General features: G+C 38.0%; 3 protein-coding genes across 4 annotated transcripts; 2 read left to right on the forward strand and 1 right to left on the reverse strand.

Moving 5' to 3' along the window:
* Positions 1-123: 123 nt before the first annotated feature.
* Positions 124-4,585, reverse strand: fam32a (family with sequence similarity 32 member A). The gene is made up of 4 exons (XM_022194290.2): positions 4,445-4,585; positions 2,530-2,674; positions 1,451-1,504; positions 124-332 (listed from the first exon to the last, which is right to left on the reverse strand). The coding sequence occupies exons 1-4, from the start codon at positions 4,516-4,518 to the stop codon at positions 264-266; spliced, it is 342 nt and encodes a 113-aa protein (XP_022049982.1). The 5' UTR covers positions 4,519-4,585; the 3' UTR covers positions 124-263.
* A 92-nt stretch (positions 4,586-4,677) lies between these two features.
* mrpl54 (mitochondrial ribosomal protein L54) lies at positions 4,678-8,740 on the forward strand. Its single transcript, XM_022194289.2, has 3 exons — positions 4,678-4,893; positions 6,342-6,498; positions 7,919-8,740. The coding sequence occupies exons 1-3, from the start codon at positions 4,767-4,769 to the stop codon at positions 8,049-8,051; spliced, it is 417 nt and encodes a 138-aa protein (XP_022049981.1). The 5' UTR covers positions 4,678-4,766; the 3' UTR covers positions 8,052-8,740.
* Positions 8,741-10,035: 1,295 nt separating this feature from the next.
* On the forward strand, positions 10,036-25,315 carry malt2 (MALT paracaspase 2). Of its 2 annotated transcripts, XM_022194291.2 has the most exons (17): positions 10,036-10,211; positions 10,484-10,653; positions 11,650-11,816; positions 12,476-12,606; positions 13,954-14,110; positions 14,203-14,390; positions 17,309-17,405; positions 17,602-17,652; positions 17,984-18,076; positions 18,567-18,770; positions 19,674-19,851; positions 20,488-20,562; positions 20,674-20,801; positions 22,270-22,419; positions 22,531-22,688; positions 22,895-23,032; positions 24,106-25,315. In XM_022194291.2, the coding sequence occupies exons 2-17, from the start codon at positions 10,517-10,519 to the stop codon at positions 24,547-24,549; spliced, it is 2,496 nt and encodes an 831-aa protein (XP_022049983.1). In that variant the 5' UTR covers positions 10,036-10,211; positions 10,484-10,516; the 3' UTR covers positions 24,550-25,315. The 2 variants fall into 2 exon arrangements, with proteins under 2 accessions (XP_022049983.1, XP_051803619.1); XM_051947659.1 differs by having other exon boundaries at positions 10,036-10,653; positions 11,681-11,816.
* The last annotated feature ends 321 nt before the right edge of the window (positions 25,316-25,636 follow it).

Genomic DNA, 25,636 nt, shown 5'->3' on the forward strand with positions numbered 1-25,636 from the left:
CCATACATGCAGTGTTCCAGGTCAACCAAATATATCAATTAAAAGCAAATATTTTCTAATTTCACCTTTCTTTTCTATTGTTTACACACACACATACACAAAGACAAACACAAAAAATGTGTGTATAGTTCAACTCTTTATTGGATACATAAGAAATTTCAACAAAAGAACAAATGCCAAATTGTAAATACATAAAACTTGCAAATAACAGAAAATGACAGCGTAAATTTTGTACAAAGAAAAAGTAAACAGCGGCTCCTCGTCTATTTGGTCCAGCTGACCTTTGGGATGTCGTAATGCTCAGTCAGGGTGTCCAGGTGCCGATTGAAGTCCTGGAAACACACAAAACAGACAGAAGCTGCATTAATTTTTGCAAAAATGTTGTGAAAGTTCTCTTTAAAAATGTTGCAACTGCAAGCTTCACTTTAAGAGCAACATATAGATAAACTGCATGTCGATGACTAAAAATAAGCGATGGAGCTGTGAATGAAATCACCACTAACAGAACAGACGGCTGTACTATGAAGTGAAATTATTAAGTTAGTGAGGTATGTTGGGCCTCAGTGTCACAGAGGTGGTTCTCTTTCAATCCGGTTAGATCACCTCTCTGGAGGAGGTTCTGTTCAAAGTTTAGGACTTGATTCAGTTGCAAGAATCATTTCTTTTCCTGATGATATTCTCTGAGATTCCAAGCTGATTTTATACCTGCTTGATCCATACATTTGCATTATCACTGACTGAAGTTGTACAGTTACAGCAGCACTGAATGCAGCATGTGTCCACAAGAATCTACATGCATTCAGCTGATGATGCAGAAAAAGCCTAAATATGTTTCCAAGTTTGGTCTTTTTTTGCTGTTTAGGCTGTTTTACACTGCTCTACTGCAGCTTATAAAGTCATTATTCTACTGGTATTTATTACAAAGAATATTAATATCAAATACATCAATTTCACTTTGCTTTGACCAAAAATGACAACAGAAGACCTAAATGCACATCTTGAGTTTCATGTTTAAATGTATAAAGTTCAAATGTGCAGCTGTTAGAAATAAGGAGCTGCAATGAGTTTCACTGAGTGCACTGACTCACATGATTAACAGTTTTCTAAAAGCTATCCATTCTTGCATAATTTTCAGTAACTCTGCTTTTCACTGTGATAAGTTTGTATAGTCTTGTCCTCATGACTAATGTTAGCGGCATGAATTTGGTTTATTTTTTGCAGAAGACGAGTCACATGACACATCAAACGCACTGTTTAGTGGGAGCTCGCTCAGAGCCTGAAGGAAAAAATGTGATTGAGACAGAAAGTTGATAAACAGCATCATGACACCCATTATCTCTCATTAGGGTTTAGGGTTTGTCAAGCCAGAGAAAGCAAAGAAAGTCAGGCTTTGTCAAACTTGCTTCATAGTGAACCCCTAAAGAGCGATGCCAAATCTGAGGAGACTCACCTCGACTCTGTGTTTGTGAGTCTTTGAAGCTTTGTTCAAAATCCGCTCCATTTGCTGAAAGAAAAGAGAAAAAGACTTTAATGCAAAAGACTGAAATTATACATTACTGCTTATTTACAACCATCACTGCCAGTACACTAAACTGTGACAAAGACACTATTTATGCATTTTATTTTAAGACATTTCCCATGTTTGGATAGTTGATCAGTCTACTCATTTAGTCAGGAGAAAACACTGTGTTCTTCATGCTCATGTTTTTCTGTGTGTCTGCTCCACAGTAGACTCTGTTGCAACATTCACCATTTCAAATAACAACCTTTGTCCTTTAGATTCTAAAAACACCAGAAACACTTGGTAAATTATTTGAGGTCGAACTGAAACTGTCCGACATCATTAACAAAAATCCCGAGCTACATGTGTATATTCTAAAACTGCATTAGCTTCAAATTACTCTGCTGTGTTCACATTATTAACCGTCTCTCTTACAGGTAATATAATCAGTGCTTTAGTGGAGGAGGAAAGTTCAAAACAGCACACGTTAATAATCTACTGCCCACATCTGTTGTGCAATTTTAGTTCGCCGGCTGTTGTTTTTTTCCAGCAGAGGTAAATTAATTTCTAGATACAGCTGATGCAGTTCATTTTAATGGTGCGCTGTCCCTGCAAAAATAAACAATACAATAAATATATGGATAATTTAGTGATTGTTGCATTACTGATAGCAAACTGCATGAGCTTCATTGAGCACATTTCAGGAAAGCTTCAGACTCAAAACATCTTTAAGATTCATGATCTGTGTTTTTATATAAATAACATTTTAGATTCTGTTCTTACAACAACTCCCTTACTTGCCTCTGCCCAGTGAAAAACTCCATACAGACTGATTGTGTTTCAGTATAAACCCTCATGGCCTTTACTGTAATAATGCACTGTGGTTATTCGTGGTACAGACTTGTGGTAGTCGTGGTGACCACGTCAGCAGCAGCCAGAGCGTTCTAGGTCATTTATTCTAATTTAACCAGTATTCAGCCTCAAATCCAATCACAGCATCTCTTGAACGCTGCACACCAATAACTTACTCTTTTTTCTTGCATCTTGTCAAAAGCCATTTGTGCCGGTGTCCTTTTGTCAACGTACGCCTTCTTGGTTTTCACCTCCTCATCACTCTGGCTGGTCGCGACCTGCTCCAAGCGATGTTTACTCTGTTTATCTTTCTTCTTCTTCCTGAAAAAATAAGAAACGAGTTGACCAGTGGTTTGTCGGGTCAACAACTCACACAAACCATCTATTTTGACAGATAATGTGACATGAACCATGTTTTTAGTGGGAATGGTCTTTTTTTTGCATTTCTTTGTTACGCAAACAATTTTAAAAAGAATAGCGTGATTTTAGCTGCGGTCTGTACGAAACATGAATGTTTCATTATTTCTGGGAAACATAATTTGTATGCCAGCACATCTTTGTAGCACCACAGAACTTCAACTACACTGGTATGCTGTAACACATTTACTTTTATCAAAAACGGTCTCCCCTGCAACTGGATAGAGCTGCACAGGGCCTGTCTTAATGCAGGTTAAATATAACACCGACCTTTGACGTGGTGGCACAGCTATGAGCAGCTGTGCTTCTGGTCAGTTTACCATATTACCATGAGACAACCTTCCACTAAAATTCAGCTTTGAATCCTTTTGTGATTATCCAAGGCAAAGAGTGTTCTAGCAACATGTAGGTAAATATCAGTAACGTTAATCGCTTCTAATTTATTAGCTGTGTGTGTAAGAATCAAATCCAACCTTTTATTGTCTAAATAACATTCTTGTTGCCAAAGAGGGTTAAGGTTAGTTGTAACAGAATGTTACGATATTGAAATAGAGTCAATGGAAATACATGAATAGATATTTAATAAACATATAAACCAATCTTTCAATCCACAATGAACGGATCATTAGATGACAGATAACAGATTGAAAGAGGTGTGGACAATTATTAATCACAGCAAGATCTATAAACAATATCCACAATAAGATATAGTTAATTGGCTCACACAGATTTTTCTAGCAAGTTTTACAGCTAACCATCTTTCTGTTACAATTAACCCTGCCCCTGGTGTAAGTTGTAACATTTCGCTTCTGATTTTTACAAGTACAACAACCCATCCTAGAATCTAACTTTGAGGATTTTTGTGTAATAGGAGTGTGTTTGTTGTTTATATAAGAATATGATTAAGATTTTTCATTATTTATCTAAAACCAAAATGTGACATGTCGTTCCGCTCTTTCCTTTATTGCACGTGGCCATATTTTATCGATATTATATTCAGCTCTATTGTACTCTAAAGTCTCTGAAGTCTCTAAATGTACTTCAGAGATAGTCTGAACGAAATGCTACACTAGATATCAATAATCAAGTAATCTTATGTGTCTGTGGTGTCTATTATCTGTACTACTGAACTGTTGATTAGTTATTATTATGAGAATGACATTATGAGGTACCACCAAGTTTTTTTTTATTTTTTTCCTTTTCTGTTATTATATCTTAATTTAGCTTGTGTCCATGCTGTGATAAATCTACGCTGATTATTGAGCGTGTAAAATGACAGTATCTACATTACTTACTAACTTGTTCGACATTTAGTTATCGAGTTTATCTAATATGTTTTCGTTTTGTTGTAGCTTATGTTAGCTTTGCTTTGTTGTAGCTAATGCTAGCTATCTAACGTTTTCTAGCTGCATATGTTACACTCTATAAAGCCAGTAGCGAAATCACAAACACGGCAAGTGTTTTCTCGGTAAAAAAAAAATGCTATTTTTACAATTAAATATTCACATTACCTTTATTGAGGCTAACATCAAAGCAATGTTGTTCTGCTAGCAAACACGCTAACAGTTAGCCTCCTCTGGTGCTTTAATCGGCTCCGATTGGCTGTATTTAATCAATTTAAACGATTCTTCTTTTACTAAAACTTTTACAGAACACTAAAGCGACTAAACTTACTTTTTCCCAGCTGAAATGTCTCCTATTCCCTTTAATTTCAGGGCACTCTTCTGGACTGTGGCGTACTCAGACATTTTTCGAGAAGCTCTCTGTCGTCTTCTTCTGTTTTATTATTGTAACAACCGACAAATCATGAGTGCTGCCACCTGCCGGATTTAAATAAAATTACACAAATCTGGCTGTAGGTCCTCCGCCTGTCCACAGGGGGCAGCAGAGGATTTTCACTTAGTCCTAAAACAATGCGGACACCGGAAACTGAAAGAACTATGAATGTCAAACTGTAGCATGGTGTGCTGTGTTTTTAGGTAACCTCAGAGTAAAAATGTTTGGATATAGTTTACTTCGGATTACGGCGTTAACAAAATGCATCACAAGCAGTGGTACAACGTTGCTGTGCAGAACGAACCCGTTAAACAGAATGCAGACGTGTGGATACGCCAAGAAAGTTGGTAAGTAAAGAGGACATTCACCATCTCAGGGTAGTGGAAACACTCTTTCTGTTAGTTTTGGTGAGGTATCTGTTGAGATAAACTGCCATATTTAGGTTGTTTACTCCACTGTATTTGATTAAAAGTGCAGCTATTAAGACAACGATATGCAGTTTAGCATCTAGCTAGAAATAAATAGACAACAGTAACGTTAATTATGCTAGCTATACACAGTTTGTTACAGTACGAATGGAATGAACACACTGAACGTATCAATATAATATCTGTAGATATAAACATAAAGGCAGAAAATGTATACACACGTCGGGGTAAGTTGTGGTATAAACAGCTTAAGAAAAATGAAATATATACAGAGAATGACCAATATGAACAGTAAGTGCCTGGTGATATTACCAATAACAATCTTTATTTATAGGGCACTTTACAAAGTGTTTCACAAGACATCAAAATAAAACTGAGTCATAAAAATCATCAGAGATATAAAACACAATAGGGTGTATAAAAAGCCTACATAGTGCTGGAAAAGGTGAAATGTAATTGAAGAAAATAAAGACACTTAAAAGGAAATTTACAAAGCACTTATAAAAATCAAAGTTATAAAGATGATTTAGAAAAACATAAGAATTTGTTAGACACATGAAAACACAATATGGTGTGTAAAAAACAACAATACAGTGTTAGAAAATGTATGAAATAATATCGAAAGAACTTAAATAAAATTATGAAGGATTCTCCAATAATATGTTTAGAAAAGATTATTTTTATTTCTTCTTTAGTCTAGCTGAGGTTTGTGCAAGTTAACATCTATTAATCTGTCTACTATCTGCCATTTACTATCATTTCAAGGAATTTAGTTGGTTAAAAAAACATCTGAAAAATAGATTTATGTGGGTCCTTTTAGTTAAAACGGCTCTGCTTGCCTGACTCAGTCCACTGCAAACAACTTCAAGGTGTATTTACTCACTACTTTTGCACACAAAATAAAAATAAATGTGATAGCGAGGGCCATCCTCTGTATTGGAAATATCAAATCTCTTTGTACTGGTAGTCATTTTACTCATTGTTGAAGCCATTTCAATCAGTAACCAGTAAGAGGCGCTGTGACCGAGTTACCTGTGTGTTTAAAGGCCACACTAATTGACACAGGTGTGGTGCGGTGCATACAGGAGGTCTATTGTTTTTAACCGTGGCGGACTGTTGGAAAGACTCTTCGTTAATATTGATGAACTCCAGAAATAAATTGATGATATATCTGTTTATAATTGTGAGTTTGGACAATTACTGTTTGTAAATATAGACTCTATTTGTGTTATTCTTGTTATTTTTGGGCCACATCGGAGTTCAGGAGCACGTCAGAGCAGCCAGAAGCCCCGTGTTCTTTAACGGAATAAAGCTTGCTCATCGTTATATTAATACTGACATCCAAAGTCTCTGTCCCTGTCTTTCAGCCACCAAAGGAAAAGGTAAAGGTATGATGAAGGAGGAGCTGAAAGGTCCAGAGGTGTGTAAAGACCCAGTCAGACTGACGTCTTACGCAGTCGGAGTGAACATCCTCAAACAGGGGGAAGACCCCAAACTGAAGCCTCATGAGGATTATCCAGAGTGGTGAGGGCACAAATTACTTTCACTTCTGATACGTTTTTTAAAAAATTTCCCTGCCTCTGTCATCAAATATAATTACAGTCATGTGAAAAAATGAGGAAGTCTTTTTTGACGTATTTATACAAGTTGATACAGAACATCAACACCACAAGAAAAATATACTTTTTCAGTTATTTATAAGACAAAAACATTAGTATATGTAATGTTCTTTAGTAGGTAAAGATGACCCCAGAAGCTAGTTTTGCATCTTCCATCAAAATTCCTTCATCAGTGAGATTTTTTTAGGGTGTTCTTGCACGAACTGCCTGTTCCAAATCCCCCTGCAGCATTTTTAAGTAAGCTTTTTCTTGATTAGCCCAAGCATGACCTAGCATGTTTGGGGTTTGTTTGACACTGTGCTTGTCAGATGGTTTAAAGTCTTCTCCTTAAAGACTGTCTTTGGTCTGCATCAAACAACTGTATGTTTTCAGACGTCCTGATCTTTGTCTTTATGTTTTGGTGAACTCTTGTTTTGTTTTTGTTTTTTCTGGTCAGCAACAGCTTTTTCCTGGTGAAATCTCTTTCTGCTTATCGATGCAGAACTTTGAGACCTACAGTTGCAGCATTACCTTTAGATCCTGTCAAGAAGTTGGGTTTTTTGAAGACTTCCTTGTTTCAAACAGTCAGTTTTTGGCTGAATTTACTGTTTCTGCCAGTCCTGGGCAGATATTTTGGAATCTGTAACACCTGATTTTTGATGATTTTCCTCACAGTGGAAAAATTTCCTATTTTTTTTTTTAAACCTCTCCCCTGACTCAGTGGTATCCACAGTCTTATTTTGTGAAAGTCTTAAAGAGCTTTTTACATCTTTGCAACACCAGAGAGACCCAGACTTTAAATGTAAAAGGTTTTAAATACGAGAGTTTCCCCTGTCACAAGTTCTTTTTATTGGCACCAAATCTTGAACCCTTGATTTTAATTTATGGATTTATTTGAATTTTTTGTTTCATTGTGGATTCTATCTTTACATACATTTGCTCCAAAAACTTTATTCAGCTGATTACAGAACTGGAATATGGCCTTTTGTACCAGATTATGGCTATTAAATTATATATTTTTAATGAAATCCACATCTTATTAGTCATTCAGTGCTCTATCTCACTGTTACTGTTGTTCCCTCCACGTACACACAGCGGATGAAGTCCAGACATGTTGTTTCGGTAATTGATAGATATTCCTGTAAATCAGTCATGCAGAAGTCAGAGGGAGGTTAAGGAAAACGGGTACTGTACACTGGACAATCATCAGAGTGTTTTTCGTTATTATTTTAGCTGAGATTGCGTCAGAGACACATTGACTCCAATCTTGCGAAACACGGGGATGACAGTTTGGGAATTTTAATGTGTCTTCGGTGATCTGATCTCGGTCTTGTTTTGTCGCTCAGGTTGTTCCAGTTGAACCTGGGAATGCCCAAAAAGCTGCACGAGCTGGAGTCGGACACTTGGGAGTACTGGAAACGTCTGAGGAAGGAGAACATTTGGCGTTCCAACAGACTGCGTAAAGGAAAGAAGTTATAGGCCTTCACTGGACCGACACAGGGCTTCTTTGTGGACAGCGTCACGATTTACAGTCTGGACTGAATCACCCCAAGGATGTTGTGATGCACATTCAAGACCGATATCTTCCTCAGTAACAGACTTTTAGATCCACTCTTTCTCACTTGTCATTCATCCAGTGGATTATCTGAAATTATCTGGCAAAGGCTTTAGACTTTTCTGCTTGGTGTATAACTTCAGGAGGTCAGCATTTGTTGTATGTATACAAAGGATCACATGGTCCTTTATATTAAACATGAAGCGTGGATGGAAGACAAAGCTGCAGAGTCCAAAGCACTGCCAGAGGGAGCCCTTAAAAATGCATTATGACTTCATTCTCAGCCTTGGAAACCTTAGTTGACAAAATCATCTCCCTGCAAAGTCCATTTCGTAGCTTTTCTGGAGCTTCCAAATGTATAACAGAGTCAAATTTAGTAAATCAGGTTCATCTGCTTGTCAAGAAATTGTGTTAAAAATTTGAAAGATTGCATGTTTTAACAAAAAGCTCCAGAGCTGCTACTTTGTGGTAAAAGAAAGCAGAAAAATGCCATGTTTGCTGTAATGTGGTGGATTAAAGGAACTGAACATGTATAAGGTTGTTTTTTGTTATAAATCATGTGAATGTTTGTTACTTTGCAGATTTATTACAAATAAATCTGAATCTAAAAAGAGTCAGTCTGTGTCTTTTCAGAGAGAATTATTGAAGATTTTGTTCAGCCCTCATAAATGTGTTAATTGGGGCCTGAAAAAAATATTTGGGGTCATTGTCTCATAATAGACCTAAAGATAAAATAGTTTCCAGCAGATCTAAATGGTTGAACGGCTCCCGCAGAGGTCGCATGTTTTATTGTTGGTCTCTGAAAATGAGAAAAAAAAAACGCAAAATGATCAAATTTGCATATCTGGTAGATGATGTTTTTTACTGATTTATTTCAGGTCAGATGAGACATGATTAAATTCCCTGCCAGGCTCATAGGTGCAAGTGAGTCATGGGTTATGAAACAAGGAGGGAATTTCACCGATATCTGACACCTCAGAAGTTGGTGAAATAAACAAGACTAAATTTAGTTTCATAATCATTGTAGAAACTGTTCGACTGGATCAAGACAGACTCTCTCGCTTTGTGTTTTATTGGGAATAAACTCAGCCTTCCAGACCAAAGTTAATGCTATAGTAACTGCTGAAGAGTTGACATTCAAACTTTTTTTTTTCCAATATGTTGTCAGACCATTCACTGAGCTCCACATGTGATGTCCAAAGAGACTGAAAACATTATTTTATAAATATTTTAAAAAATGGTTTTGTAGCTATATTTGGAGGAACATTTTGAATTTCAGTTGTTAAAGTTCAATATAATTTTTTTTTTAAATTTTTGTGGCCATATATTTAATAACAAAAACTATTCTTTATTTTGTTTTTTATTTTTTGTTTTTATCTTTGTGTTCTTTGTTTTGTATTATTGTGACATGCAACTACACATGCCTCATAAAATCTTACTAGATGACTTCTGCATTATCAGTTTTTTTTATGTGAGCTCAAATATGGGATATTATAACCCACCCATTGTCAGAGACTGTTTGATCTGCTTCTCTGAATTTACAGATTCTGGATCGATGACGTAATGAGAAATAACAGTGGAAAATCTCTATGTTTTATTTGTAATATTTCCTGAGATATTGGCATTTAAACATTGTTTGAAATTTCAGTGTGTGAAGAAAGTTGCTCAAAGTGGGTCTATGGGCTTTTTTAAAAATTGATTTATTTTTAATATATAGAAAGGTACATTTCTACATTTTTGGCTTCTTAAATATCCACAATTTATAATTATAAAAAGTTTCAAATAAATCAGAGATGATCAAAAAAATATTTAATGTAGTGTAATGTTTTAATATAAATTATTACTATTATTATTGTCAATAAAGTTTGGCCTCGTAAACTCGGTTGCTATGACGACGCTCCATGCAAATGCTCGCGCAGAAATGAGGAACCGAAAAGAGAAGCTCATCACCATCTGGGGAACAAAAGTGAAAAGGGGCGAGTAAACTGGTGGAAAAGTTCACTTTTAACCCAAACGGCAGCTGCTCGTCTTCCTCCGCGGCTCAGATCTGACCACCGGCTCGGTTGCTTCTCACCGTAAACTCGGTAAATCCGTCGGTTTCTTCACGACTCTCTGAAACGTTAATGGCGGAAGCTGCAAAAAGCTGCGCGACGTTTTAGTCGACGTTCTGCAGCTCAGCTCGGGTTTAAATCACTGTTTTAGTTTCTGGTTTCTCGCTTCACTGGGTCGTTTGACTTCAGTGTGTCACACTCGCAGAGTTACAAATCTGGGGAATCCCGAGCTGAGTTTCTGAGTTCACAACCTGCCGTTTGGCCCGCGGTGCAGTTTCACTTTAACGTCCCGGTTTGTTCCGTAGAGCTCCCGGTTTGTCAGCGGGGGCACCGTGAAGATGGACGTTTGGAAAATGAGCATCGGTTCCCTCAGTGAAGAAGTTTTGAACAAGCTGTCGAAGATGCTGGACAACCCCACCTGCGGATGGAGGCAGCTGGCCACCGCAGCGTCCGAGCAGCCGAAATTCCGCTGCAGGTGAGACTCTGAAGGCATCACACGAACAGAGACGCATCTCTGATCATAATTTACAAAGTTTGTACAACTTTTTATTTATTCACAAGAACAAAAGTGAACATGTATACCTCATCATGCATTACATAGACTTTCTTTGATGTATGCCTGTTGTTTGTTCCCTTCATGATACTGTCCTGTCCTGCAAAACATAAATATATTATTAAAAGTATATACAGTATATGGGAATATACTGTATAATCTCATAAAACGCTTAATAGTAAATACAATGTATTTAATAATATATCCAAAATATAAAAACAAAGATTCTTGGAGGGTCCTAACATCACATTATTCTCCATCATTGTTAAAACTGTAGGGTCTACTATTTATTTCAGTCAGGTGATTTTTTTTAGGGGTATTTTTAAATTAATATATAAATTTCTCCATCATACATTGAAGGCATTACTCAAAAAACATTTCGAGTTTTGCTCTATTCTTCTAATTTTATTTGCTCAAAATTGTACGAATAAAAATATTTTTTAAAGAGCTTGTTTTTAGCTTTACTTATAAATTAGTCAGTTTAATCTCCATAAAGAGTAATACTGTGAAGTTTTAACCTTAATATTTTTTATATTCAGTTAAAATTGTACTTTAAATGTTCACTTTATTAAATTTAATTTTAAAAATACCTAGACAATCTTTTCTTGATTATGACATGTCTGTTTTAATAATATATAAATATGTCATTTGTGTATTTTTTGCAATAAATAATGCACATGAAATTAAAATAAAAGCAAAACTTGCTCATAACTTGGTCATAATTTTAGTTCTAAATTCGTCTGGTTCTTCTCCATAGTGTCGTATTCTTGATATTTATTTTTATATGAGTTTTTGTGGGGTGTTAATCCTTAATATTTACATTACTTGGGTAAATTCCCACCATAAATAACACTGTAGGACCAGGTTCTTCTGCTGTCACCACATCATCTGATACCGCTTCTTGAACTCTCCCTGCAGTGAGAAGGAGCTGACCAGCTGCTCTCTCCAGGTGCTGAGCGCTGCAGGTAGCCCAGCTCGGACCCTCCTGGCCCGGCTAGCTGATCGCTCCTGCTCCCTGGACTTCCTGCTCCACTGCCTGAGGAAGATGGACCATCAGGAAGCCGTGCAGTTCCTCACCACCACAGGTAAAGTAGAAGTGGCTGGGGGGGTCAAATACGGACTGTACATGCAAATGTATAGAAACATGTTTTTCAGGGAGTAGCCCTTTAATGCCAAAAAGTCAGGAGCCTGGTCAACAGAGTTTAACCCTGCTCTGGTATCACACCCTGAAAATTGTTGGATTTGTATTGTTTGAGATTTTTATCCAACTATAGAAGCCACTAATCTGCTTATATGAATGTAAAGATCTTGATATTGGTTTGGAGAATGTGACTTGTTGCTTTAAATCTGTACGTAATGCAATATGTAGTCTGTAGAGCAAGTTTGAAATTCCACATTAAACACAAGGTGGGTGATTAAATACAGAGATGTTGTCAGGTCACATATTATTTTTATACTTTGTGCTTCTAAATGTTTAAATATAGTCTTTGGTATGTTTACATGTTTTGAGTTGGTAATGAAAAAGACTAGAACAGCTACTACAAACAGGAAGAAATAGTTGTAGCTCGTTCAACCATATCATTTTCAAAGCTCATTTTTGTCTCTAGCAGTACAAGTTAGCACACATTGAACATGTTATTACAAACACGCCCAGCTATCTTTTGATGCTACACGTCTAATGAAAATACTTCTGCTTTTACTTGTCTGCGAATGTAATTGTTCATGTTTTTCATTTGTGCGTTAGTGGCAGAGCTGATTCAGGTCACGGAGCAGCCTCAGTCCCAGCAGGCCACAGCCGGCAGCAGGGTGGTGCTGACCTGCAGGGCTTCTGGTCCTCCAGGACTCACCTACCAGTGGTTCAGAGGCAATCAGGAGGTCAGTCAAGCATCTTATGAAAAGTAATGAAACGTGGTTGATTTGGACAAAAATTTAACAAAGAGATAGCCTAGCCGCGCTAGACCCATGTTCTGAAGGCACAAGGGTCTAGGGCCGCTCAACAGGGAGGGAGGCGGGCTAAAAGGTTGTCTTTCAAATCACTCTGCAGCAATTGGGTAGGTATACAACCAATCAATGCAACGAATAGGCTGACGGAGTTCCTAGAGTGCCGGCGGATTGTGGCTAAGTCCCATTAGCTTCCCAACCAGCGGAGCCAACTGGTATATTAAGGATTTGCCATATCCCGTCGGCATAAGTCCAAATACGTCTTTCTTCTCAATGAAACACTTCAGTGCCGTCCTTTGTTTATCTTTCAAGTTGAATTTTAGCTTCAAATCTTTAAGGGCTGTGGCCCAAGCCGAGTCGAAAGATAACTGTTTATTGTGCGCCGGTTGTTTCTGTCAGAATCGTCGCTCCTCTGTCGTCACTTAGTTACGCCCGCCTTCTGACTCTACACTTCATGGTGATTGGTCCGGCCAGTTTTAGGAGAATCCAGCCTCGAGCCTTATGGAGGGTAACTAGACCCACCCTGGCAGAGAATTAAATTCGTTGCCGTGGGTTGTCTAGCGCGGCTAGGCTAACAAAGAGACTCTTTCCTATTAAAATGAAAATGGATTTCTACAAAGTAATGTCAGTTAATTAAAGATGTGAAAGATAAAATAAGTAACTGCATACGTGTTCACCCCCTTCAAGTCAGGATGGGTGCATCTACTGTGTTGTCAGTAGGTTTCAGTCTGCCTTGCACATCTGGATGCTGCAATTTTACTCCATTCTTCTCTGTAAAACTGCTCCATCTGTCAGATTACACAGTGATGAGTGATGAGTGAACAGCTCTTTCAATATCCAGCCACAAATTCATAATTGGATTGATGTCTTGACTCTGACTACAGAACATTCTCCTTGCTGTTTTAAAGTAATTTCTGTGTAGGTTTGGCTCCATATTTCAGGTCGTTGTAGTGCTAGAAAACAGATCGTCTCCAAAAATATAGTTCTCTTCCAGACTGCATCAGGTTGTCCTCCAGGATTTTCCTATAGTTTGCTGCATTCGTTTAACTCTCTGCCTTTATGAGCCTTCCTGCTGCAGAGAAACGTCCCCACATGATGATGCTGCCACCACCATGCTTCTTAGTGCAGTGTTTGATTCGATGTAGAAAGCATTTAAAGGGGAGAACTTCCAAAGGAGACGAATAGTTTTATAGGTTCTGTACATCATTTGTTAAAGTGGTGATGGCAATGAGATGTTTTGACATTATAGGATTCGATTATAGGATTCTTTTCTTGCTTTAGGTTAAGGATGAGACAGGCAGTTCACCAGAGCTGGTTCTGTGTCCTTTAAGCCAAGCCCACCAGGGTCACTTCATCTGTCGGATCAACCACGGAGACAACTGCGTCTTCTCCCAGTGGGCTCACGTTCAGTTGGTCCGCTCTGCAGGTTCTAGTCCAGGTACTTATCCTCCTGCCCTCCTTCTCTTCTCCTGTTTTGCTACATCTCATGGGACGTAATGTGATGTCTCAGTATTTTTTTTGTGTTCTCAGGCTACAGCAGCAGTCTGTTTCCAGGCTCTGTTAGCGGGCTACGGGTCGTTCATCAGCCTCGGTCTCAGGCGGCGTCTGAAGGCGACACTCTGGTCCTGGAGTGCAATGCAGAAGCCAACCCGCCCGCTCAGTATGAGTGGTACCACAACGCAGTGCCCATGCCACAACACAAGACACGCTCGCTCAAAGTAAGTGGATTCAGTCTGCTGTGAGCTTGTTATCTAACCTGAATGAGAACTTTGCCGGATTAAAAAGAAATCATAAGCGGAACAGGAGCTTTACAGCAAACTCAATAAACAAAAAGCTTCAGTAGTAGATTCATGAAAAGGATGTCCAAAATTAAAGTAGTCAAGAAGCTGACCAAGATGTTTGAATGGAGTCTTTTTCAGACATGGGATGTGTACCACCGCTGCTTCATGCATCTGTTAAAGTGACGGCATTCTGTCATTCACACACTGATCACTTTCCTGTTATTATTTTTCATGCCTTAGAGCATTAGAGAGAATGACGGCATGTGCACAATACTGGTCATACACATAAAACTGGAGAATACATCCAGTGACATCTTCTTCTTTTCCTTTCTTCTTTTCCCTTCAGGGGTCGCCACAGCCAATCAATTGCCTCCATCTAACCCTGTCTTCTGCATTCTCTTCTCTCACACCAACTACCTTCATGTCCTCTTTAACCACATCCATAAACCTCCTCTTTGGTTTTCCTCTAGGCCTCCTGCCTGGCAGTGGGAAACTCAGCATCCTTCTACCAATATACATCAAGTGACATAATGCACTAATTAACAAAAGACTACATCTATAATCACTGTTTCACAAAGGATGGAACTGCAGCCTAAAACTGTGACTCTGTGTAAAAGCTCACCTGTCCGAAAAGAAAGAAAATACACAGCGTGAGTTGTTGTTAGATTCTGACCAATACTGTCTTCATGTGGGGGATCATTTAAAAAAGGATTAATTAAGTTAAAAAAAAAAGCTGCTGGAGCTGAAGTGTGGAGCTGCTGTTGCTGCATGAGTAAATGTGTTTAACTCTAAATTGGAGGCACTCAGATGGATTCTGCTGCTGTTTGATGTTTAATAAACTCAGAGGTAAGACTCCCACATAAAGCTGGAAGCAACGTACTAAACTGTAACAGCTCACTTGTGGGTCATTCCATATCATTTCAACCAGTGGTCCCCACCTGACCCTCTCAGATTTTGCTAAGTTTTTACATACATTTAGTACATTATATATGATGGGAAAATCCAAAATTTCAATGCTTTATTGTCATTAGTTTCAAAGTTATGGCCATTTGAAGTAGGTAGGGGGTACCCTATTATTGCAGCCAAAATTAAGACTTGAAATTTTCGACCATTTTCAGACTTCTATAACTTCTGAACAACAAAAGATAGAGATCTGAAATTTTCAGAATCATTTCACAGTGACCCATAGTCCTCAGAAATGTGAAAATATTTACTTTATATGTATAATTGCATGTTACAGAGAATGGCAAAGTTGCGATTTTATCCATCACGAACTTCTAAACTGCTACATTTGGCCACCCATTACACAAAAACTAATCATCATATCCATTACAGATTTTATGTGGTATAATTTGGCTATCTAAGGATTGGATCTGTAATGAAAGCGCTATGGTATGTAATGCATGAAATATGAACAGCTAAAATTCCAAAATATCTGTTATAGAAGTCAGGAAATGGTCAAAAATTTCAAGTCTTAATTTTGGCCACAATTTTAGGGTACCCCCTACCTACTTCAAATGGCCATAACTTTGAAACTAATGACAATAAAGCATTCAAAATTTGGATTTTTCCATCATATATAATGTACTAAATGTATGTAAAAACTTAGCAAAATCTGAGAGGGTCAGGTGGGAAGTTTTCTTAAAATTGGTTGATTTCATAGGGAATGACCCTTGTCTAAAATGCAGAAAAGTATGCAGTGAGAATAGTTGTTACGTCCTGTCCCCATGTCAGGGATCATGTGTGCATGTTCCACATGCATAAATACACACTACTCATATGGATTCTGTTGCTGTTTGATGCTGTATATATTGTATATATTTTTGTTATTATAATTATTATATTTACTGTATATCGCTGCTGTAACACGGGAAATTTCCCCTGACATGGGGAATAATAAAGGATTATCTTATCTTATCTTATCTTATCTTATCTTATCTTATCTTAATAAAGACTCCTGCAAACAGCTGGAAGTCTAATCTCACATTTGTGTCATGTTAAACCACATATGTAATTGCTACTTGGTCCAACCTAGTAAGATTGCAGTTGTGATTTTTACAGAAAAGAGCATTCATTCAGACATAAAGTCGATGATTCTAGATCACATGTGTCAAACTCAAGGCCTGCAGGTCATATCCAGCCCGTAATACAATTCTATCCGGCCCGCGAGATCATTTTACATTGATTTATTATTGTTGTTATTAATGGCCCGACGATATGAAGCGCTGATAACACACAAACTACAGATCCTATAATGCAGCGCAACAGCTGCCTTGCCGAATGATAGGTTAGCTGGGAGCATTTAAGTCAAGCGTCTGTTATTGTCTGCAACCTTGTTGTAACGTCAAATTGTAAACTTCCCTCAACCAGATTATCAAGTGGGCTGGTCGGTTAATTGGGAAGCCTCAGCCCACTATGCCAGCCTTGTATGGCACAGAGCTGCAGCGCAAAGCCAGCTCCATTCTAAAAGACTGCTCACATCCCCTGAATGGGGAGTTCCAGCTCCTTCATTTGGGCTGCCTGTTTGTGGTCCCAAAGGGACGGACAAAACGCTGTAGGTGCAGTTTTGTACCCTCAGCTATTTTAATGCTTAACTGCAAGTCCACCGGGTGAACACTCCTGTGCAGATTGTTTTTAGGTAGATCAGAATATGTTGGAGCAGTTTCCCTTTCCCTGATTTATTACGCTTTTTGCTGTGGTTGGTCTGGTATGAATGTTTGTTGGGTGTTTTGTCATTTCATTTGTTGTTGGGATCACTGAGTTCCTTTTTGCACAACAATTTTACCATTTGGTACAATAAAGAAGCCTTGACCTTGATATAAGTACGATGTGTTGTGTTGTTGTTCACCATTTAGATCCCATGTGTGACCACAGAGCACAGAGGAGAGTACAGATGTAAGGTGTTCAACTTGTACCATCAGGCGTGGAGCGACACGGCAACAATCTCTATCGGTGAGACCCACGGGCATAATTATCTTTTTTTTAAATATAGATGAACAATCAATGAGAACAATCAATTAATGTTAAAATGTCTTGTAGTGTGATGTAAATATGCAGTAAGTCTTACACTGCACCAATAATGTCACACATGAGTTCAACTGAAGTACTGTGCGAAAAGTAACTGTTCCTGTTTTTCACCTTTTTGCAGGCCCCAGTTCTGTCACTGATGCCTCCTGGGTAGAAGTAGATCGTGGTCTCGGTATTCTTTCATTTCTAGTCAATATTAAGAGGCAAAAACAGGAACTACAGCAGTATTGAAGTTCCTCTCCCCTTTTATGCACTTTAATTCCTGTTTTAGAAATAGAGTATCATGTAGGTTGTCTTTGTCAGAAGAGCTAATTAAGCGTTGGTTGTTACATCAGACTGTTACTATTTGATCAGCTGTGCATTCACCTAATCAGAACATGTACAGTATGTGTGCTTACCGGACTTTATAGAAATGAACCCAGACATTAAATAAACTGTTGGATGTAAGATAACGTGGCACGGGAAGTTTTTAAAATTTTGTCTTTTCTTGCTGGTGTTTCCAGAGTCCCAAGAAGTCCACAGATCAACCTTTGGAGCAGGAGTACCTCCGCTTCGACAGATGGCCAGTCTGCCTCAGTCAGCAAAAAATTTCTATGGTGAGTTTTATGGAAGCAAACAGACAGAGTGCAGCATCTGCCTATCAAAATACAAACTATAAAAAGGTACAATTCATAGGGCAGTAGGTCTTCATGAGTCCTAATGCGCATTGTAAGTATATTTTATGCATTTAGAAAACTCTGTACCATGTCATTTTTCTGTACTTATCTGTATAAAGAATCTGTATAATATTGGTATTCTCCACTTACAGAAGAAGCTGTGTGATGGTAATAGAATCTGTCAGTATTTTTCTACATGCAGAATTACCCTGTAGAGCATTACTATTTTTCTACCTGTACCTATGCATGTTTGTAGTTTATTTGTTGTCTTCTACTTATTTCCCTGCATTTTTGTATTTTGCATCCTTCTATCTTATCTTATCTTATCTTATCTTGTCTTGTCTTGTCTTGTCTTGTCTTGTCTTGTCTTGTCTTGTCTTGTCTTGTCTTGTCTTGTCTTGTCTTGTCTTGTCTTGTCTTGTCTTCACAGCGACGGACAAAGTTGCTCTCCTGATTGGCAACATGAACTACGTCCACCACACACAGCTGTGCGCTCCCATTTCTGACGTCCACGAGCTGACCAACCTTCTGAGACAAATGGACTTCAAGGTGGTTTCTCTGCTCGACCTCAACTGGCAGGAGATGCACAGTGCTGTTACCGAGTTCCTGCTGCTGCTTGACAAAGGAGTTTATGGTTGTTGTTGTTTTTTTTTTTATCCATCTCTATTCTATGTTCATTTAACCTTTTTCTAACATTTGTCCACTTTTAGGGACAGCTACACATGCTATTCACTGCTTTACCTCTTTATACTAAATTGGATAAACAGTGTAAAAAAAATAACTTTGAAAAAGATTTAACTGTAATTTTTTTGAACAATTAACCATTGTTTTACAGATTTCACAATGTTAGACCATAGAATTACATCTTTTACTGTATTTAAATCCCTTTATACAAATAGTGTGATTTTTTTAAAGGAAAAAATGTGTATATAAAGTTTGAAAAATTATTTAAAGTTTAGCTGGTAGAATCACAGCATAAAATATTACTTTGTAACTGTAACTATAGCTGTAAAAAACAAAAGTCTAAACTGTTCATAACTTCCACATCATAAATAGGTTTTTTTTCAAATGGTAATTTATTCTTTTACAATGTTTGGCTCTAAAATTACACAATTTTTATGTATTTACATTGGCAACAAATGTTATTTCACAGATATCTGCCATTATATAAAAGAAAAATTATTTCCTTGTTTTAATAAATTAAAATTAATATCCAGTAAAATCACAGAAATAATATTCCTTTTACATCAACAATGTCGACTCTGTACACTACTGTAAGGATCTGGGATTCTTTTCATGTCGTCTGATTTACGGTGGTGTGGCAAGTCTGAAATAAAACGGTGAACAAATGTGTATGTACACAAATAATAATTTCTTTGTTTATAATCTGTGACCATGAAATAAGTGTTTGATTGTAAGTCTGCCTTTATTTCAATTCAGTTTTTTAAATTGAATTGTCATTTACACTTTTCAGTATTTTATGGTTTTGATACAGTTCATTGAATCTCATAATATTTCTTTGTCTCTTCTTTTGCAGGTCTGCTGTATTTTGCCGGTCACGGCTATGAGAACTACGGCAACAGCTTCATGGTTCCCATCGATGCTCCGGCCTCGTACACCTCAGAGCACTGCCTGTGTGTTCAGAATATACTCACCAGGATGCAGGAGAAGGAGACTGGACTCAATGTGTTCCTGCTGGACATGTGCCGCAAAAGGTATGGACGTTACACCCCCTGTCAAAAGTTTTAGGACATTTTCTCATTCAAATAAAGTAGAACCTGTCCTACAACTTTTGACAGGGGGTGTATCTACCAAATTTTGTAAACATATGCAGCACATCAGGCTGAACAAAAAAGTCAGTGACAGCCACATTCCAAACCCAACAGGAAGTGAGCTATTTTGCGTTGAATGTCAGATTTTGCCCATTTTTCATTTTTTTCTAGAGCGAACTCCTCCTAGGGGGAAACTCCAATTCACCTCAAATTCGGCCAGTACATACAGGAGGCCTTAATGATCCAAAGTTATTAAAATCTTTTTCCAGAGTCAAAGGGCGTGTCCGTGGCGGCCTCTGGAATTTTGATTCTTCGCCATGAAATTTCAAATGCTGTGTAAATGTCCTGAACATGCTCCAGTCTGCCTGAAACTTTACATGTATGATCAGAGTCCTGCCCTGATCACATCCTTATGAAATACACCCCCTGTCAAAAGTTGTAGGACAGGTTCTACTTTATTTGAATGAGACAGTGTCCTAAAACTTTTGACAGGGGATGTATATTTAGTCCATGAAATGATGGTGAGATTTAACCGTCTACTGTGCATTTTGTGCTTATATATTTTCTTTTTCTTTTTAGAAACATTTACGACGACATCATTGTACAGCCTGGACTGGTGAAGGTGACGGCAAACATCGTGTTTGGTTATGCCACGTGAGTTGCTGATCCTCAACACATTATTGGCGTCATTAGAGTGTGATTAATGGACGAAACTTCCTACTTTTGGTCACAAGGCTCCACTAACGTGCAACTTCCTGTGGTTAGATGCGTTGATGCCGAAGCTTATGAGGTGAAGAGGGAAGACGTGTCGAATGGCATCTTCATAAGCTTCCTCAAACGAAGGGTTTGTGAGGACGAGAAGGTCACTGTCATGCTGGACCGAGTCGCTGAAGGTAGAGCGCACAAAACAACACAACAGAACAATACCGAGACCTTATAATGTTCAGATTACTGTGCACCTCTGCATGTGCCCATGTCCTTATATAATACACTGCACCCGATAGTGAGGGCAGCAGTAAGTGATTTATGAGCATCCAAGCGTGTATAATAACTCATCCTCATGTTAAAAGTCAACTCTGCTCTGAAATGACAGCTGTAATCACGTCTTACCCCAACCAGAATGTGCGGTGTGTGCATGCTGAGTCATTGGCATCTACATGGAACAGAGCCAGCCTTATTATTGGTTCCACCTCATTTCCTTGAGTGTTTCAATGTCATGAACAAACCGGAGAAACACTTCCAGCGACTGACAATTTTTCCAGTTGAATGCACCCCGGATGCTGCTGTTTCAGGGTATAGATGAAAATTTGGTAGCATACTAAACATTGATTCATACGGGACAAAAAAAAAAAAAAGCACAACAAAATGTAGCATGTTGTAGTTCTGCCCGTATCCCACTCAGTCATAAGAACACATCGGTCTTTGGTTTCCAGCCAGATGTGCAACTCTTTAAGGACATGTGTTACAGGTTAACGGGGTGAATTTTTATACACACGGTGCAATGTGAGATAGCAAACTATCACTGCACAAGCTGTAAAATCCAAAGAAGAGCCAATGATCAATCAGTTCAAATAAAATTAATGGTAAAGTCATAAATTTAGAAATGAAAAACATATACAACCTTCCAGTAAATTCAAAATCAGAGACAGATATCACCATGAAACTTAAATACTTACAGTGACACTTAAGATTTTATGTATTACATGTTGTCTGAAGTGTTTTGTTTAATCATGCAGATCGGAATTAAACCTGAAAATACACCGCATTTATTTCCAGAAGAAAATTCAGAACATTGGATAAAGACAGCTTGAAATTTTTTATTATATTTTCTTCGCATATCAGAGTTAAAGATTTTTCACAGGGGATTTTTGATATCTCTTTTTAAGGCTTCACAAATTAGAAAATACTGCCAATAATTAAAAAAAACATCAATTTTCACTATATTTTTATGAATAAAAATATTTTATAAAATTTAGGCTGTGACAGATATATAAACAGGCCCTTCTGTGAAAACCTTCAGAGTGAAGATGGAAATAAAACTGGAAAGTTTAATGTATATAAATGATAATGATCGGGAAATTTCTGGCTCAGATTAAAAGAATAAACTTAATGTGAGAAAATGGCCTTTAAAGATGTGCATTATAATGGACATCTACAGAGGCAACTAGACAAAATATAGTGAAATAAAAACGGTTATGTCTAATTTTGTGTGTCTTTTATATGTTTGTCTCCTTTAGTCTGAAAGAATTCATGCTGTGAAAGCAAAATATACTAAAATCTCAAAGTTGACCCTTAGTGTTTTGCCTCAACAGCACTGATTAACACATCCTACACATATTAAAGGTTCTTTTTTCTTCACAGACATGGGTCGCTTTGAGATCACACGTGGGAGGCAGGCTCTGGAGCTTCGCAGTAATTTGTCTGAGAGACGTTCACTCACCGACCCGATCCAAACTGCTGAATGTTCTGCATCCTATAAAGCTCGAAACCTGCAGTGGGCTGTTGCTCACGGTAACATACGATGCTTAAATACAGCAAAAGTTACTGTCGTGCTTGTAGATCACTTTGATTAACGTTGAAGGCAAAACAATGTTGTCTTAATTTAAACGTCTGTCCTCACAGTGCTGCCTAAGAGCCACTGCCTCCAGTTTGACTGTGGAGTGAAGGTTCAGCTCGGCTTCGCTGCAGAATTCTCCAACATCATGGTCATCTACACCCGGATACTGGAGAAACCCAAAGAAATCGTTTCCTGCTCTGCTCAGCTTACGGATTTCCCAGAAGTGAGTTACCTGCTAATAATATATGTAGATTCCAAGACACCAAGACATTTGTTCTTGCATAAACATTTAATGTTTTTGACCTGAAATCCTGTAATATGTTATTATATAAAAATGCACTATAATTCAAGCATGAAGTAGTTGTCGTGGCAACTTATTCTAATGAAAATGGCACTTGTCAATGCACTGTTTTCACTTTCTTTTACCAGGGAGTGGACATTGATCTAAAGAAGAGTAATCAGGAGACTCTGCTTGAAGCCGGCAGTTTATTATTGATCAAGGAGGGTCTGCCTTCACCGGAGGCTCCCAGTCTTTATACCCGCATCCGCAGCCTGCAGAGACTCAGGGTCAGTATCTCATCACTGTTTTTTTAGCATTAGAAACAAGAAGAATGTACACTGCTCAAAAAAATTAAGGGAACACTTAATCATCACAATTCAACTGAACTTGTGGAATATCGATCTGTCCAGTTAGAAACCATAACAGCTTGTGAATCCCCCCTCAGCTGGTTAATAATTTTGGTTTCCCCTCTTACGTCATTTTGTTCTAAGGAAATACAATACAACAACTTTATTAATCCCCGAAGGGAAATTCAATAATTACAGAAATTACAGAGTGTATACAAATTATTTAAATGCCCCCTTAAATCTTTTCTTTTCCTTTCAGGGGTTGCCACAGTGAATCATCTGCTTCCATTTAACCCTATCCTCTTTTTACCTCCTCTTTCACTCCATCCACAAACCTCCTCTTTGGTTTTCCTCTGGGCCTCCTGCCTGACAGTTCCAAACTTAGCATTCTTCTGCCGATATATTCACTGTCCTTCCACTGTATGTGACCAAACCATCTCAGTCTGGCCTCTCTGGCTTTATCTCCAAAACATCTAACAAGTGCTGTCCCTCTGATGTCCTCATTCCTGAACCTCAACATTTTAATCTCTGCTACCTCCAGCTCTGCCTCCTGTTTTTTTCTCAGTGAAAGTCTCTAGACCAAACAACATCACTGGTCTCACCACTGTTTTCTACACCTTTCCTTTGATTCTTGCTCAGACTCTTTTATCACACATCACACCTGACATTTTTCTCTAACCATTCCGATAACGTTTCTTCACCTCTTTTCCACACTCGCCATTGTTCTTGACTGTTGACCCTAAGTACTTAAAAAATCCTCCATCTTCTTTGTCTCTACACCCTTCCTCCTCTCATTCACACATATGTAGTGTGTTCCTTTTTTGGAGTGTACATGTGCAATCTGAAGACAATTTAGAGTCAAAAAGAAAACCACTACTTTGACTATTTTAATTAAAAGTTCATGTTAAAGCATACGTCAGGTTAGTCTTTAATACTAAGAAAAGACTTTAAATATATTTCAATTTTCCCTCTCAGCTAAAAAAACCCATTCTGTTCTTCACTGTCTTTCATAGACGGAGCTCACATTCACCGTCTGCCTCCACTACACGTATTCCAACATGGATGAAGAAGTCCAGGAAAGGCAGCCGGTAACAATCGGCAAACCGCTGGTCTCCAAGCTCAACCTCCACGAACCGCGCTCGGATCGCGTCTGCTCGGCCTCCTCGTCCTTCAGCCTCGACTCCTTCAGCGTTACAGAGTGCTCCTCCTTCACCGAGGGATTCGCCTCCGTTGACTCGGCTTCAAACACGTGGTCACATTACGCGCAACCCGGCAGAGATTCTTCCAGTGCCGACCGTCAGACTTCATCCAGGAGCGCCAATGTACCAGAGGAGACCGACTGTCCGGAGTTTTTTGGTTCCCCTGAGCCTCTTGTTGCTAGTAAAAGTTTGCCCCACAGCCAAGTGAATGACCTAAACTACAAATTTAGTGATATGTGCAATTTTCATTCTTATTGAGCTTCATGACTCTTGTGGTGATGAATCAGAGGAAAGCACTGTGGCCAAAGCTAATCCAAAGAAAACTATGGATTTGTTGGATCAGTTTTGTCTTCACCCTTCAATATAAGGTGCCTTGAGATGACATATGTGGTGAATTGGCATTATATAAATAAAAATGAACTGAATTGAAGAACATATAACCATTTCAGTAAAGCTGGCAGAGACCTCAGATCACTGTATCAGTGGCATTTTTATTTTTGGCGTCCAAGACTATAACCAGGATGTTTTAGATTTTCTTTATGTATTTCTTTTTATTCATATCATAAAAAATTTTAACAATTGTTCTGGATTTGTTCATCTGACCTTTCGATCATGCATTAAAACTGTAGAAATATTCTGGTATACAAGTAGTAGTAGTTGAAAAATAGGCTTTATTTTACTGTTTCTCAAAGTCTGATGTATTAAAATATAAAGCTAAAGTATTTTTTCTCTCATCAAGTGTTTTATTTTTACTGTTACTATGATTTTTATTGAAATGTATCTGTTTCCGTTTCATAAATTGTTGCCGTGACATTGTTGTGCGAGTGGATGTTTCCCCATAATTACATATTGAACATTGCTGCACATGCAGTAGATTTACTCTAATTATCAATTATTTATTTGGGGTATTGCCTTATCGGGCATTATTATTGATGAACTTTTCCTCCTCATCAGCATCTGCATCTTTTCTCCTGGACTATTTAAAATGTCTCAAGTTACAAATAAATACAATTTATGAAATCAAGACTCACTTCTACTTATACACAACATTTGAAAAAAATATTAGACCTTAGTGCTGAGTTTCTTGATGGAGCCGTACAGCATTTTCCACTTAAGGCTGTAATGGACACTGAAGCTAGCAAAGATTGTCTCATAGAGGTTTATTCAACCCATATAGTACTTTCTAACCAGTCACTTGTGGCTTAAAGTATTTTTCCCACTCAAAATGCTACTTTCTGTCTAAAAATTCATAGTTTTAAAGGTTTATTTCACCCCCAATAGTACTCTCTGAATAATGGACTATGGTTAAAAGGCTTATTCAATCCATAGACTGTATATGATTCCA

The sequence above is a fragment of the Acanthochromis polyacanthus genome, chromosome 4, assembly GCF_021347895.1.
Source record: "Acanthochromis polyacanthus isolate Apoly-LR-REF ecotype Palm Island chromosome 4, KAUST_Apoly_ChrSc, whole genome shotgun sequence".
Lineage (NCBI taxonomy): Eukaryota > Metazoa > Chordata > Actinopteri > Pomacentridae > Acanthochromis > Acanthochromis polyacanthus.